Below are 16,108 nucleotides of genomic sequence, written 5' to 3' on the forward strand. Positions count from 1 at the left end.
TTCACATGTGGGTTTGTTATACAGTTATGGTAAATAAGGATATTCAAAAAATGGACTGGTTTGTGCATGTTTGTGTGACACCTTGGATAACCTTATGATACTTTAATAGGTAGTATTTATTCTTGTGTCTTCAACAATAACAGATTGTTGTTGGGTTTGATATAAAACAGAGCCATCATTGTTTTAGTTAAATAAACTATAATGTTTTGCTATTTTTGAATATGAGATTGCCCAGCAACCAATTTAAATGACCAACTATGATTAGAGACCTTAATTTGAAACTCATCTGCAAGCCATTATGCCCCAATTAGCTGGTTGTGGTATCTGAGTGATCAAACTTGTCAGTTTATAATTAAGTGATTATGTCATCCAAACAACTGTTGCAGGCAGTGAATTAATACTGGGATTGAATACCAAACTCAGAATATGGCTTAATGTCTTAACAAGGGCAGGCAAATTCAAAAGACAAGTGGTGCCATCTCTTAACTCTTCTAAATCTACTTAAAGCGCAGTGAAGATTATTCTAGATTATTTTGTTTATTGTTAAATCACTTTAGATTAGTGTTTTTCAACTTGACAATTTTATACTGGGTGGATTTCAATTCTGAAAATTCTTTGCTTGCTGGGAATTCTGAGTCCACACATTTAAAGATATCAAGTTTGAAAAACGCCACTATTTTTCAGAATGGGAAGTTACAAGCACTGACATGTGTGAGTTCGATAGTTTACAGATTTTGTAGCCAATCGGTGATTGCCATTTTTGGCAAGGATGGTAAATTTTCTTGTTAACTAAGATTCTATTGATGACACATATCAACAATTTGGTATTTGAATTAATTATTGATTTGATTTGATATGCATGGCTGCTCACCTCACTCAATGCCAGAAAGCTAACAATGGATAACAATTAAAATGCCATCAAAGCAGCATAAGAAAAACTGTAAGGACAGCTGAAGTTAAAAACCCAATTGACAATAGCTGAAAACCACAGCCCACAAGGGCCTACTAACTAGCTGACTCTCAAGCCCATGGGGTTTCCTAATCATGGTAACAAATTGCTAGGATCAGATACGAGGTGCTAGAAAGCAGAGTGAGTTAAGATTCTCCAGCGAAAACAGATTTTGACATAAGTACAATGCAGCATTAACACTGTACAGGCAGGTTGCAATTAGTACAAGTTTGAATAGTGTAATACTTGATTTAGTGCAAATTGTAAGTTGATACCAGTTGACATTTGCACTTCCCTGGGGGTGGGGGTGGGGGGAAGTATGTCAAACTGAAGATGGTTCTGTGAAAGCAAAGCCAACAACTGTGTCAAAAACCAAGGAACTGGTGAGAAGGCCTGTTCCTTGGATCATGTCTGCATGTGATCTGGACAGCTGCTTCTCGCAAGAAGACCAAAGGAGGAATTTTCCATTTTCTGCGGGTTTGAACATTAGGAGGGGACAGGATCAACAATATTGATTGCAACTGGGGAAGAACTTTTTAAATGACATTAAATTTGCAAACCTCACTTTCTAATCATTTCCGGAAATTGCCTATTAACCATTGTAAAGCTTTTAGAGATTTTTCAAACAACAAATTTGAAAAAATTGAAAAGAATTGGGTTAGCTTATCTTCAATTCTGAACAAAAGGAATATTAATTATAAAACTAATTTTTTTTAAAAAAAATCTGAAATAAATAGCCAAATAAGATTTTGATCTTAGAAAGTTAAAAATGGAATAAGGATCCAAGTAATTTCGAAATATTGAAACTACAATAAGACTTTAGAATTAAGTATAAAGAATAAGCAGTTTCTTGTCGGGAATAGATCTGTTTTAGTTTTTGGAAAGCATAACATTTTTGGCAAGGGTAGTAAAGCAAAAATTGGACACTAGAAGAATCTAAAGATTAGTTTAGAGGAAAAATGCAAGCCTGTAAAATATAAACTTTATAAAAATGAAAATATTGAAGGTATTCAGTTTTCAAAATACTTTTGAAAAATGGAGTCAGAAATTAATAGCCACAGTTTCAATAATGTCAATAATGATGTCTGCTTCTATGGACTGATTATGTCCAAAAAATGTTATTGAATAAATGACAGATGTAGGACAAATTTTATTGGACAAGGTGATGAGGCAAGAGAATGGAAAAAGGAATGAGCATCCTTATTAAACAAATTCCTGAATCCAAAAAGAGTGTACCAAATTTCAAATTGTTAAACAAAACATAGTATCTGTCTGGCACCAATATCATGAAGAACTGAGGTCTGGAATACATTATTCCTAAGAAGCATTAAAGATACTTGTTTAAATCATTTATTTTGACTGCAGACTTCCTTGATGGTAGGCAGTGGAATTTCTCATGTTTGGATTTGAAATAAACCTATTTATGGTATGGATTTATGGTATTTGTGACAAATGTTTTAATTAAATATGTTTGGAATATCAAGTGAATCAGGTGAATACCAGGTAAAATATATTATCCTGTCAGATAATATATTTTCCTAAAGGCATCAGATAAATATTCCATCTGATTTTTAACAAATGGAAACAAAGATGGAAGAATTTGTTGGAAAACATTAGGAATGTTCCAAGTGAAGCAAACCATTGTCTGGAAATGTTTCCCACCTCCCACGTTTTGTGTTTGGGGCAAGATAATTATCAAAGCCTGTGGAAGTTTTCTTCTTAATTATACATTATGTAACAGTTAGGTTTTGCAAATAAATAAGAACTTTAAAATGGTGTCTTGGATAATGGGCTGACAAGTTTATTTGAAATACTTTGAAGTTCCATATTTGTAAAAGTTGGATTATGTTGCCAAATTGGGTTTTATTGAACAGTCCCAGTTTTATTATGAAAGCCTGTTCACTGCCCTGCATGGATACAGATGACAAACATAAAAGTTGGAGATATAATGACCCAGAATAAACCTACCTGCTTTAATCTGTTTATCTCATAAAGCTTTATTACAAAACTGTTGGACTGTAGCTCCCCTCATCTTCTACAAAAATAGTCATGTTGGCTGTTGATTATGAAGATTGGGCACTGTTATTTTGAGAACAGTGTTGAAGTAGCTTGAAGTGGGATCAGTGATGAAACGGAGCCCACTGTAAAGAAAGCATCTGGATATTACTTTTTTTTTTTAACCTAATGTAACTATTTTGCTTGGAAATAACAAGTGAGGAAATCCAACCAATGAATGAATGAATCAATCAAATCTTTATTATAGTTATAGTCCAACACAATGAAGGTGGAATACAAGCAATAATTTTTAAACACCTAAAATATTAAAACAAAAAATTCACAAAATTAAGAAACATAAAAAATGCATTTAAAAAATACTAGAAAATATAAAAAAAATCTATACGCAGGGGTAGAGACATTAGATAAATATATGAAAACATTAAAACTAGTTTAAGGCACAGGACATCTGATGGATTTTAAATGCTGTGCAGAACCTGGTAACATGTTTATAACTAGTTAGTATTTGCAAGCAGCAGAGAAATATAAAATTTTCCTGTGCACCCTGGATATTTATACTGTAGTGGTGAAATGAAGCTAGCACAAATGTCTCTGTAATACAGGCCCTGGAGAAGCAGTGTTGTTTCTATATCTCCACAGTCACAGGGGCATTGAAGAAAACTCTGATCTGTTTCTGTTTTCACTTGCCTTTTCATTTTATTATTTTCTGTTTCCTGTCTCCCTTTGTCCCAAGGCAATGCTTGTTGTGCATGATACTGTTGCTCAGAAGAATTTTGACCCTGTTCTTCCTCCATTGTTGGATAATATTGATGATGATTTTGATGAAGAATCAGTGAAAATAGTTCGCCTAGTAAAGAATAAAGAACCTTTGGTATGTATCATTGATGCTGGTAAGAATAAAAAGCTATTAATGATTCCATTGCAATTAAAATAACTACTGTATGCATGAAGTACGGGACATTCTTTAGATGTAAAAATGATTCCAGATGAAAACAGAAAAGGAATGGAGAAGCAAAATTCTTTGTAGGGATGAATCTCCTTGGCAGTGTTGACTACTTCCAGCATGATTAACAGCTTCTCTCCTACCCATAAAATGTCCATGTTTTCATATTTGGATGACACAGTAAGCCAAACACCATCTGATTTAGTATGTTGTGTAAACATGGTTATTCTGTGAAGAAGTATTTTGACTCTTGTGCTCTAAACTGGCTGCCAATCAGGTTCATTAGTGATTTCATGCTAGTGTTTTGGAATCCAAAGCTGGTAGATCCTCATTCTCACTATGGCTAACCCAAACCAACATAGCCAATGGCAGGGCATTGTGGGAATTGTGATCCAATTCGTGTTAGTCCCTTATTCAGCAACAGTTGTTTTGGTTTTCTGTTAATATACAGATGTAACTAAAGATGTATTGGACTTTAAAGTCCTTAAATATTTGGAACTTATCTGATAAATCGTCTGTCTGAGCTTTAAGCTCAGCGTATATAACTCTGGGTTTTGTTCCAACATTCATATGTGAATAAAGAGGAAATCTATCAGTTTCTTAGTCTTCTATGTGAAATTAATTTGAACTCATTTTTACATGTTTCCCATATTTTAAATCTAAGAATATATCCACATTTTCTTGAACTTTTTCTATTAAAATACATATTTTCTGTGTCTCATATACATATTTTGCCAGCCATGTTCTTGATTTATTTTAAATTGTACGGGGTGTTCCCATAATTATATATGTCATTGTTGAGATGTGAACTCAGTTTCAGAATCTATAAAAGTAATTTCCCTGTAAGTAATGCATGAATTACATTTATGTTCAAGAACGGGATAGGCACATAGGAATTGATCATATACGTAGTCCTTGCCTAGCAACTACAGATGGGACTGGTAACCCTGTTGCTAAGCAACATGGTCATTAAATGAGACATGATGTGACCATGTTGTGTGATTTTACTGCCAGCTTCTCCATTGACTCTGCTTGTCAGGATTAGTCTATGAAGTATGCAAATGGAAATTATGTGAACAAGGGATGCTATAATGATCATACATACTTGCCAGTTATGAAGTGCCCAAATCTCAGTCATGTAACTGAGGAAGCTGCCATGATCATAAATGTCAGGACTAGCTGTAAAATTAGTTTTCCAGCACTGTTGTAGCTTCAAACTGTCAACAAACAGTGCTGTCGTTAAGTAAGTCTATATGTAGCATAAAAACATGAACTGGATATAGTTCATTCTGCTCTAGCAGAATCATCAGGGAATACTAGCATCTCCGGGAATGTCTTGATTTGGGATTGATTTACAGCCCTCTCTTTATGGGTTTCTAGAACTAAATATTGCAGCCTGCACTGGTTCATTTTAAAGTATAATGCTTCAATCTGCTGATGATATTTTATTTATTCTATCTCAATGGTGTATTGAATATTGTTATAGTATGATTATTCTTAAAAAAAGATATAACTAACCTTGTGAGGGCTTTTATCCTGAAAAAAAATGTAATATTCCTATTAATAAACAATGCTGTTATTAATAAGAGGAAGTATTCGGGGATCAGCTGGAATTGCAGCAGATGTAGCAGGACAGATAAAAGAAAACATTTCTTCATGCATCTTATAATAAATAGAATTCACTTCTTGGTTTAGGTTGTATTAAAGTGGACCCGGTTAAATTCACAGAGGATAGAACTAGCCATAGCTATTAACCGTGACAGCTACATAGAATTTCCAGAGGCAATGTCATAATGAATATTAATTGCTGAGTGGGATCAAAAAGTGAGAGGAGGCTGTTGTTTTCATATCTTGCTCTAGGTTCCCCACCAGCTTGTATTTGACCACTATATATACACGGAGGTTTTTCTTTTAGGCTTAATTGACCAAGCCTATTCTGATGTGCCAAGCCTAGAGCTGTGCACTGATGAATCTTTTGTTTCTCCTTTAGGGTGCAACAATCAGGCGGGATGAGCAGACAGGGGCTGTGATTGTTGCCCGCATCATGAGGGGAGGGGCAGCTGATCGCAGTGGTATGTTTCCCTAAGTTGCAAAATTCCTTTTTTTAAAAATTTCACACGAGAGAGGACCAGATTTCTCTGAGTCATCTTAGGATTTTTATTTTTCCTGAAAAACACATGAGGTTTTGATTCTCTTTGGCAAAGTCAGGCGGGTCATAGCACTAATGCTGGAAATTTTGGACATTTTTGAATTGGAAGAATAACACCTTTATTTATGTTTTCCTGTTCCTGAATTATATCCAGATTGATTTGCCAACACAAGCCTGCCAAATTAACTTCTAACAGATATACGTGGTTCCAAGCATGAAAAGGGTGTATTTTTGGTAGCCTGCAAAATTCGAGGTGAAGTTGTAGGTTATAATTCTGAAAGATTCCTTTCTTATGGATTATTGCCACAGGAGTATCCAGAATTGTGTGGGTTACCCAAAGATTATTCAAAATGATATTTCTTGAAGGGTTACCAGAGCACTACCTTCCATGCTTTGTAAAACAAAGCTCTAGTGAAAGCTGAGAGAGATGATGAGTATTATTGATTAAATTGTTTGAAAATTTAGCCAAGGGCTGAATAAGTACAGTAAAGCAATTTCAATTTTTGATGAAGGGGGATGCAAAGTTCTTTTGAACTATAAATGACATATTAATATTTTAACTAAGTTGTAGAAGCTGTGGTTCCACCGATGCTCTTTCACTCTGCCTTCCATCATGCTCAGCCAGGAAGATCTGGTTATAGGGATATAGTCCAGGGATAGGCCACCCCAACGATGCCCTTGAAGTGATGTCCCAGTGCCTGAAGGCCGTGCGGGCCTGGATGGGGAAAAACAGGCTCTGACTCAACCCTTCCAAGACCGAGTGGCTGTGGCTTCCGGCGTCCCGATATAGCCAGCTGGCGCCATCGCTGGCTATTGGGGGCGAATCACTCGCCCCCACAGAGAGGGCTCGTAATTTGGGCATCCTCCTGGATGCACAGCTGTCTTTAGAAGATCATTTGACGGCCGTGGCCAGGGGGGCTTTTTATCAGGTTCGCCTGATACGCCAATTGCGCCCCTTTCTAGATTGGGACTCCCTACGCACGATCACTCAGGCACTCGTTACCTCCTGCCTGGACTACTGCAATGCTCTCTACATGGGGCTCCCCCTGGGGTGCACTCGGTGGCTCCAGCTGGTCCAGAATGCGGCCGCGCGGGGGATTATGGGAGTGACGGGGCGCTCCCATGTGACACCTCTCCTGCGCGAGCTGCACTGGCTCCCGGTGGTCTTCTGGATGCACTTCAAGGTATTGGTGACCACCTTTAAAGCGCTCCATGGCTTAGGGCCAGGGTATTTACGAGACCGCCTTCTGCCACCAATAGCCTCCCACCGGCCAGTACGCTCGCACAGAGTGGGCCTCCTCAGGGTGCCGTCCGCCAGACAGTGTCGGCTGGCGACCCCCAGGGGGAGAGCCTTCTCTGTGGCGGCGCCCACCCTCTGGAACAACTTCCCCCCAGAGATACGTACAATAACAGACCTCCGGATTTTTCGTCGGGCCCTGAAAACTTATTTATTTCAACTAGCCGGGCTGGCTTGATCCCACAGTTTTGAGTTAATTTTAATTGATTTTAAATTGGGTTGTTTTAAATTACGGCCAAAAATATTTAATCATTTTAAACTGCTTTTAAATTTTGTATGTTCTGTTTTTATTTCGGCTGTTCACCGCCCTGAGTCCTATTGGAGAAGGGCGGTATATAAATGGAAACAAATAAAAAAAAAATAGGAAACCAAGACATATTTTCTTTTCACATTGTGCAGTGGAGAAGCTGACTCAGTAATTAGGGATTAGTAATTAGGAACAAGGAACCTATTATATAAGATTATGATTTTATAATCTGTATCCCATCTTCCTTCTAAAGCAGGAAAGGATTGTTATTTTAAGTTGTTTTTAGGGAATGCAGAGTTGCTTGGTGGCAAACTGTTCAGATTTAAAAACATACAAACAAAAATACATATGAAATTCTGCTGTGGGCTCAACACATGTAGTTACTGCCAAAACAGGATAAGGTTGGGAGAGATTATGCCTACAAATCTCCATTTTGCTGCCAATTTCTGGTGGCTTAATCCTAGGCTTCCTGGAACTGTCAGAACTGGAGACACATATGGTTGCTGGCTTCTGCTCAAGACCATCCCATCTCTTCACCAAGCACTTTTCTCCTTAGAACAACATGCAAACATGAGAGAATGGCTGTTTTAAGATCATTTGATGAGCTTCACAGATGAGTAGGGATTAATTTCTGTTTCTTCTGGTCCCAGGTTTGGAAATGGGCTTTTAGTGACATTTTCTTAATTGGGATGGGACTTGCTTCTCTATTGTGAGCCATCAGAGTTGCTACATGCCATATATGGAGGTTTTGCTATCTAGAATGGATGGTTGATCTCATATTTTCTTATTTCCTTCCTAGGTCTTGTCCATGTTGGAGATGAATTGCGGGAAGTTAATGGAATTGCTGTACTTCACAAACGACCGGAAGAAATTAGCCAGATTCTGGTTTGTTTTGCCTTTTCCACACATAAGTATAGTTCACAAGAACACACTCAGCTATAAATAGCCAACTGCATTTTAGCGAGTACTCTGGGCAAAAATTGGGATACTGTGGTTAGATTATGGTTCAATGGGTCATGTGAAATCAGAAAATATAAACTATAATTAATGATGGGCAAATTGGTAATGGCAGCTTGCTGAAGACTGCAGTTACATACAAACTTGCCTGAAAATAAATATTTTTTTTATTCCTTGGGACTTATGTTTGAATAGATTCTGATAAGTAAAACTATTTCTCCACATAGTTGAGAAATAGTTGAATTAGTTGAATTATCAACTAAATAAGAAGATGGCATGATTATTTGGGCATTGTATTTCTAAAGGAAGACTGTTGATTTACTACAAGTCCTCCTTTGTTTGAGGTCTTCAACCAGAGACTAGACGGGCATCTTTCAGAGATGCTTTCGTGCAAAGTTTCCGAACCTTGGCAAATTTGAGATATATGGACTTCAACTCCCAGAATTCACTAGCCAGCTCGGCCAGCTGAAGTCTATGTCCCTTAAAGGTTAAGAAACACTGGTGTTTCCAGCTCTGAGCAGGTGGTTGGTTTAGGTGATTTATATGATATCTTCCCACTCTGATTCTGCTTATAAAAGCTGCTGCTAGTAGACATTACTTTCTTTGTTTCTTACTCACTCACAGGATGCATAATGAACATCGGGATTGTGTGTGTATATGTGTGTGTGTGTGTGTGTGTGTGTGTGTGTGTGTGTGTGTATGTATGCACACACACGCACAATCCAAATATACAAGTTTTGATTTTCATACTGCCAATTTAAAAGGATGAAATATCAATGAATCCATAAAACTTATTCCACTTGAAATCTTGGAGAAAATTACTAGTAAGGGTAGGTAATGTTGGGATACATGGAGAAATACTTTTGTTTTGGTGTAAGTTTTGCTGATAGGTTCCCAATGCTTCTAAAGAAAAAAAAAATACTATTATTCTTGTTAGAGATAGAAATGTGGGGTCTAGTGGGTAGGTTTGTAATTTTAAGAATATGTGATAAGTGCTGTCACAAAATGACTGGCAAGTGGAGTGAAGAAGTGGAACAAGCCATGCATTTACCGAAAGGGAAGCAAACAGGAGAGCTTTCTGCGTAGAGCTTCCACATCTGGACTGCAGAAACATTGATAAGCAGCAGATGGCAGGAGACAGTTACCTTTTCTCTGTATATCTCAATTTCCTTTTAGTATTTTTGCAGGATTTTGCACCATGGATCTGGTTGCATCTCAGCCATTAACATTGATCTGGACTACTACATATTGTAGGTAGTTCCGGATAACTACAAAAAAGTAGTAGCCAGTTTTATTTTGATACCTAGTAATGGTTGTTCAAATGTTTGTGGCCAAGCATAATAACTTCTATATGTGACCCAAATTTAATAGTTTTTCTACTGGATAGAGAATATTGGTAACACCATTGCCGTTCAATATTTATTTTTTAAGGTAGCTTTTGGAATTCCAAAACAATCTAGAAAATAAAGAGAATGTTGGATGCTAATGTGAGACTAGGCCAGCTTCTCATTCAATTTTAATTAATTATATGAAAACTGAAAGGACAAAGCATCTAGTGAGTTGCAGTGAAAAAAGTCTGTGTTGGGACATAGTTGTGAATATGCCATATTCACATATGGCATATTCACAACATATGACAACTCCTAGTATTCCTCCAAACTGAACATAATTGGTTATGGGTTAATCTACCAAAAATTAGTAAGAAAGCAAATGCCAAATAGCCATTGACTTTCCATAACTGATTTTTGTATTTTCCAAAAGAGTCTTAAAGCTGGAAATATACTCTCCAGTCATCCTAGTTGACATCTGTTTACTCTCTCCCTGCTTTAATTATGGAGTCACAAGCCATACCTCTTCCATGCCAGAGAGGAAATGACATGCTTGGTGACTCCTACACAGAGGGGCTCAAAATAAGATACATGTAACTGTTGCACTTGCCAATGACATTCTCAAGGTCTCTTCCAAATTAAGCAAATAGTGGGTGGGTAAGAATATAGAGTCACCAAGGGCACCTGAATCATCAGCATTGCTTTCCTTCCTTTTTTAAAAGGAAATAAGGAAATAAGGAAAAAACATCAAATATCATTGATTCCTCCATTGTCATCACAATGAAAAGCAGGATGTTCTAAAGAGGGTCATGAAGGAGTGTTTTTCCTTGAGCCAATGTGTTCTACAATTAAGTGTGGGCGTCTATGCTGGGACTGTATTGTGTTGCAATTTCTTGGAAGAATTAATGGAAGTTCGTTAATTTGGTGGAGAAACAGAGAAGTTGCTAGCCAAGGATTTCAAGTTCAACTCTTGGCATCTCCATCTAATGGGCTTGAAATCTCTACAATTCCCATTAAAAGGGATTCAGAAGGCTCAGTGAATATGCTTGTCCAAACACTATTAATGCTATCAACCAATTTCTTTATTTCACTCAATAAGCTGATCATAAGTTAACCAAACAAATTTAGCAAGTTGTTTGAACAACTTGCTAAACCCTATGGATACAACCTTCCCCATATAACCAAGGTTAAAAATAACCAAGGTACCAACCATCTCATGTAAATATAACTGATAGGTATATAACTGATCTGATTAAGTACTATATGAACAGATCCATGGAGTCAATCAGAGTATTTAATACTGGACAAGATAAAAATCAACATAACTATATGAACTAAGACCAATTTGGCATAAAGCAACTATGTGCAGTAGGGTCTCTTCAACCAACAAGGTTTTTCTGAGGAAAACATGCAAATATTAGATTCTTGTCCACCCTCCCCAACCCCACCAACCTACTGCAATTATTGGTGAGATTTCAAAGCGTCTACATTTTTTATTTCAGAATAAAATCAAATCTGTTCAAGGTGGTGGAGGAAAAAGCTTCTTTCGGTGGATCTAAAGTATGCCTATCTCTTTTCATGCCGTGTAGTGGCAAGATTAGGGTTAATAATTGCCATAAACTTGAGGAAATTCAATGTGTCTGGTCCTTCCTGAACATTTAGGAATGAGTATAACTGACCATTTTCTTCATTTTAGCTGTGAAAATGTTTTGCTGGTTATCATTAAGAATTTGACATTCAGTTTTAAGCCTGGATTTAAGGACACAGCCAAAAGAGTACAAGCCTTTTTTAATAACTAGAATTGAGTTTCAATATATTTTAAAATAATGTTTTTTTAAAAAATGGTTTGGGCATTTTATAAGGTTACAGTCCTAGAGTGTCTTTCTCCTACTATGTGGGAGTAAAGCTGTAATAAGCTGATTATTTTCAGTTCTTGTCTATTTTGTATATGCTTATTTGTTTGTTCATTCTGTCCTGCTTATGTAGAAATCTGTTTATTTCAGGGGGGTGGGGGTGGAAATCTACATAAAGATTCTTTTACAGTAATATACACATTTTAACACGCTAATTTAAAATATGCATTCTTACAAATATTTTGCTCTGTTTTCCAAATAAAGAACGGTTCGATGCTAGTATAGAACTGAGGACACAAAATACTCTTTCATGCATGCATTAGATTCAGAAGCAGAAATAAACTCCAAAATTCTTTAAATCCCTTTTTAGTAATAAGCCCAACAGATAGCTTTGGGTTTTACAGTATTTTGGAGGAGACACATACATGATTGCACTATTACTTTTAGTTTTGGGGAAAAGATTTCACTTTCATTTGTTGAAATTATAATTCCCCAAATTCTCAGCTATTGTCTTGCCTATGTTGGTAGGGATTCTAGAAGCTGAGATTCCTTCTGGAAAGGAACATATTATGGAAAATGGCTGTGGAAATTGTACTGCACTTGATTTTATGTAGCTGCGCTTAAATTTAAACTGTTAATCTGTTTATTTGTTAATGTTAAAATAATCCTGTAGTTAATATAATCGTTGGTCAGAGTTGAACTGAAAGGAATGTGGACAGTCACTTGATGACAGTACAGCTGTAGAATCCTCTTTGGTGAATCCTAGACTTGTGGTGGTTTGGAGTTTGCACCCCACTTCTCTCTACAAAAGAAAAAAATATGGTAGGGTTTAACTGTTCCTGCTGTGGAATAAGTTCAAAGATACCTGTGATTTAGTTTTTTTTTCCTGTGGACTAGAACAAGAGAATGTTCTGTGAGAATGTTTTAAAAAGAATTTAAGGAGGGGTGCAATTTACAGCACCTTAAAGAAATTGGCAGCTGCATTAGCAAAGCTGAATGTATTTGTGTGGGAGAGAGAAAAAGAGTGGGAGGGGGAAGACTGAAAGGATCATGTAAAAGAGAACAGCAAAGGAGCAGTTTTACCCATTTCCGTCTTTTGTCCTACTCACTTTGATACCTAGCTCTACCCACTGGTAATATATGTCCCTGAGAATAGGGGTGGGAAACCTGTGACTCCCCTAGTGTTATTGAATAGTAATTCACAGGATTCCTTATTGAGGCCGAGTTCCTTGTCAAAGCTTAACATATTTTCAAGTGACTGCATTGTCAATCTTGACAGTTCTGGATTCCGACATTGTAGAAGCTTCATTAGGCCTTAGTTCTAGAACTAGAACTAATTAATGCCCACTTTTGCCTGGAGAACTTCCCCCTCCTCCATGAAAAGCAGGAAATATAACCTTAAAATATCCCGTGACTCAGCTGGGAACGTCAGAGGCTTTTCAAAGCATTTTTTCTACAACCTTTTCAGCTGAAAAGGTGGTTAAAAAAATGCTTTGAGTTGCCTGATCGGCAGAGGCTTTTCAAAGCATTGTTTTCTGCAACCTCTTAAGATTGTAGAAAAAATGCTTTTAAAAGTAAAAAAAAAAAAAGTTGGCCACGCCCACCCAGTCACATTACCCCCACCAAGCCATGCCCACAAAATAAGCCACGCCCACAGAACCGGTAATAAAAAAATTTAGAACCCACCCCTGTATGGAACATACTTGGGAGTAAATCTTGGTTGAATTCAGTGGGGCTTTTATCTTGCTACAGTATACAGGCATAAGATTGCATTACACACTTAAGGAAAAAGTAATTCACTACCCTGTTTCCCCCAAAATAAGGCATCTCCTGATAATAAGCCCAATCGGGCTTTTGAGCGCATAGCAATAAGGCCAAGCGCTTATTTCAGGGTTCAAAAAAAAAAAAAAAGGCAGGGTCTTATTTTTGGGGAAACATGGTAGTTTCTCAAAACAAAATCCTACAGTTCTGTACAGTTAGTCCTCGATTTACAACCACAGTTGGGACAGGTACAGTGGTGAAATCTGAACCGGTTTACTACCAGCTCGCTGGCTGCACGTGCGCAGTGTATCCCACGCACCAAATGCAAGGTGCGCACACACAGTGCATGCCAAAAGGAGGCATGCGGTAAGTAGAACAGCGCGTGAATAGGAGGGGTGATCAGCTGTGGTGGGCAATCTTTTTTTTTACTTTTAAAAGCATTGCTTTTAAAAGTAAAAAAAAAAGCCTCTGACAATCTTGCTGCTCAGCTGTGATCGTCAGAAGTTTTTTTTTTTCTTTTAAAAGCATTTTTTCTACAACCTCTTCGGCCAAAGAGAAATGCTTTTAAAAGGCTCTGACGATCCCAGCTGAGTTGCCTGATCATCAGAGGCTTTTTTTTTTTTTTTTGGCCAAAGAGGTTGTAAAAAAAAAAAAAAGCCTCTGATCATTGCGTGCTTCATCTGGGCATGGGGGGTGGGGCAGGGATTTTTGCTACCGGTTCTCCAAACCACCTGCTGCCATCACTACCAGATTGGGTGATCCGGTCCAAACTGGGAGCATTTCACCCCTGGACAGGAATGTTCATTTCTAAGCAAGGTGGTTCTTAAGTAAGCTGTGCCTGATACCATGACCTTTATTGCTACCATTATTAAGTGAATCATGCAGTTTTAGGTGAGTCTGGCTTTTCCCATTGATTTTGCTTATTGGAAATCTGCTGTGACAGCCGTAAACAGTGATCATGTGACCCCAGGACACTGCAATTACATCCTGAATGCCAAGCGCCTGAATCATGTGACCATTGGGATGTTATGACATTTCTAAGTGCAAGCACTGGTTGTAAGGCGCTTTGAACAGTCACTAAAGAATGGTTGTAATTTTAGGGACTACCTGTAATGTGATATGCCCTCAGTCTAGGTTGCTGTATTTATTAATATTTCATCAATCATGTGTGTGCTTATGAGAAGATGCAGGTCCTATTATACTTACTGTACAATGAAAATGAGCTAGAAGGGAAGTGTCCTTCAGGTGTCTGCGTGTTTTTTTACACTTCATTTGGAAGACATCCAGATTGTCCAAATGAGACAAATATTGTGGGTAATAAATACCAGTCATTCAAAGGGGTTCTTTGTAGGGAAGAGGAGATGTTGTCCCCATCCTTCTGCTTTGACTGTAGAAGCTTATACAACAGAGGAATCCAGCTCTGTCAAGATTTACAATGCAATCACTGGAAAATCTTTTAAGCTTTGTCGTTTTGGGACTACAAAGAAGCCGTCTTTTGCTGCCTGAGAGAGTGTCTGTCTGTTTAGCATTACAATGTTGTGTGTGCAAACTGCTACTTGCATTTGGACATATTTTTTTTTAGCCAAACAGGAAAAAAGCATTGTGTGACATGGTGTTATTTCCTTTTAGAATAGTCAAATTTGAATGACGCTAACCTGAAATGCTTGCACTCTTCAGGTTTATGCAACATGTTCAAACTTATTATTCTGTTACCCATTTAAATACTTAAAGTATTAATTCACTGTATATATATCCTGCTCAACATGTGATCCAGCACAGAATGTAGAATTAAAAGCAACCCATAAAGAATGAACTATAATTGCAGATTCTGGGTTTCAGTTTAGCCATGAAAGCCAGCTGGGTGACTTTGGCCCAGTTACTCTCTAAGCCTAGCTTACCTCACAGGGTGATTGTTGTGGGGAACACAGAAGGCAGGAGTACTGTGATTTATGACCATATCTGAGCACAAGCTTATTGTCATAAATCATGTCCCAACCTGATTTTATGACATTTTTTGCAGTAGTTGTTAAATAAATCGCCATAGTCGTTAAGCAAATCCATGGTCATGTAGCAAACCATTGTCTGCAATGGACTTTTTTTTACTGGATATTAGAAATAAATGCTGGCTTCCAGCCAAACAGTTGTACATTGCAATCAGTTGACTATGGGATGCTGCAAACTGCTGTAAATGTGGTCAGTTCTAAGTGCCCAAAATGTGACCTTCTGACTGCGAGGGACGGGATGGGATGGGATGGGAGGCACTGGAACTTCAAATCCAGATCATAAGTATATTTTTTAGTATCTCTCATAACTTCAAATTGCCAAATTGTCCAGCATAAGTCAAGGAACTGTAAGTCAACGTCTACCTATATTCATTAAGTTTATTACCATATATTAAATATGTATATTAAATATATATATAAAATATATAAAAAAGGTAAGATAAAAATCTAATAAGAAAGCAAAGATAGTACCAATAGTAATAGGCACCTTCATTGTAATCCCAAAAGAACTCGAGCATCAGTTGAACATCATCACCATTGACAAATTTACCATCAATCAGTTGCAATCAATCAGCTTTAGTCACAACACCTTATATCCTGGGACA

The 16,108-nt window shown here is 37.4% G+C and overlaps 1 protein-coding gene across 2 annotated transcripts in view; it reads left to right on the forward strand.

Moving 5' to 3' along the window:
* Positions 1-16,108, forward strand: part of MPP3 (MAGUK p55 scaffold protein 3) — a 98,230-nt gene that overhangs the window by 26,714 nt on the left and 55,408 nt on the right. For both annotated transcript variants that reach the window (XM_034415416.3, XM_087893955.1), the window contains 3 exons: positions 3,699-3,836; positions 5,899-5,980; positions 8,401-8,486. In XM_034415416.3, the coding sequence (XP_034271307.1) occupies positions 3,699-3,836; positions 5,899-5,980; positions 8,401-8,486 (306 nt within the window). The remainder of the gene's footprint in view (positions 1-3,698; positions 3,837-5,898; positions 5,981-8,400; positions 8,487-16,108) is intronic.

Source organism: Pantherophis guttatus, chromosome 4, assembly GCF_059756535.1.
Source record: "Pantherophis guttatus breed Tessera chromosome 4, ASM5975653v1, whole genome shotgun sequence".
NCBI lineage: Eukaryota > Metazoa > Chordata > Lepidosauria > Squamata > Colubridae > Pantherophis > Pantherophis guttatus.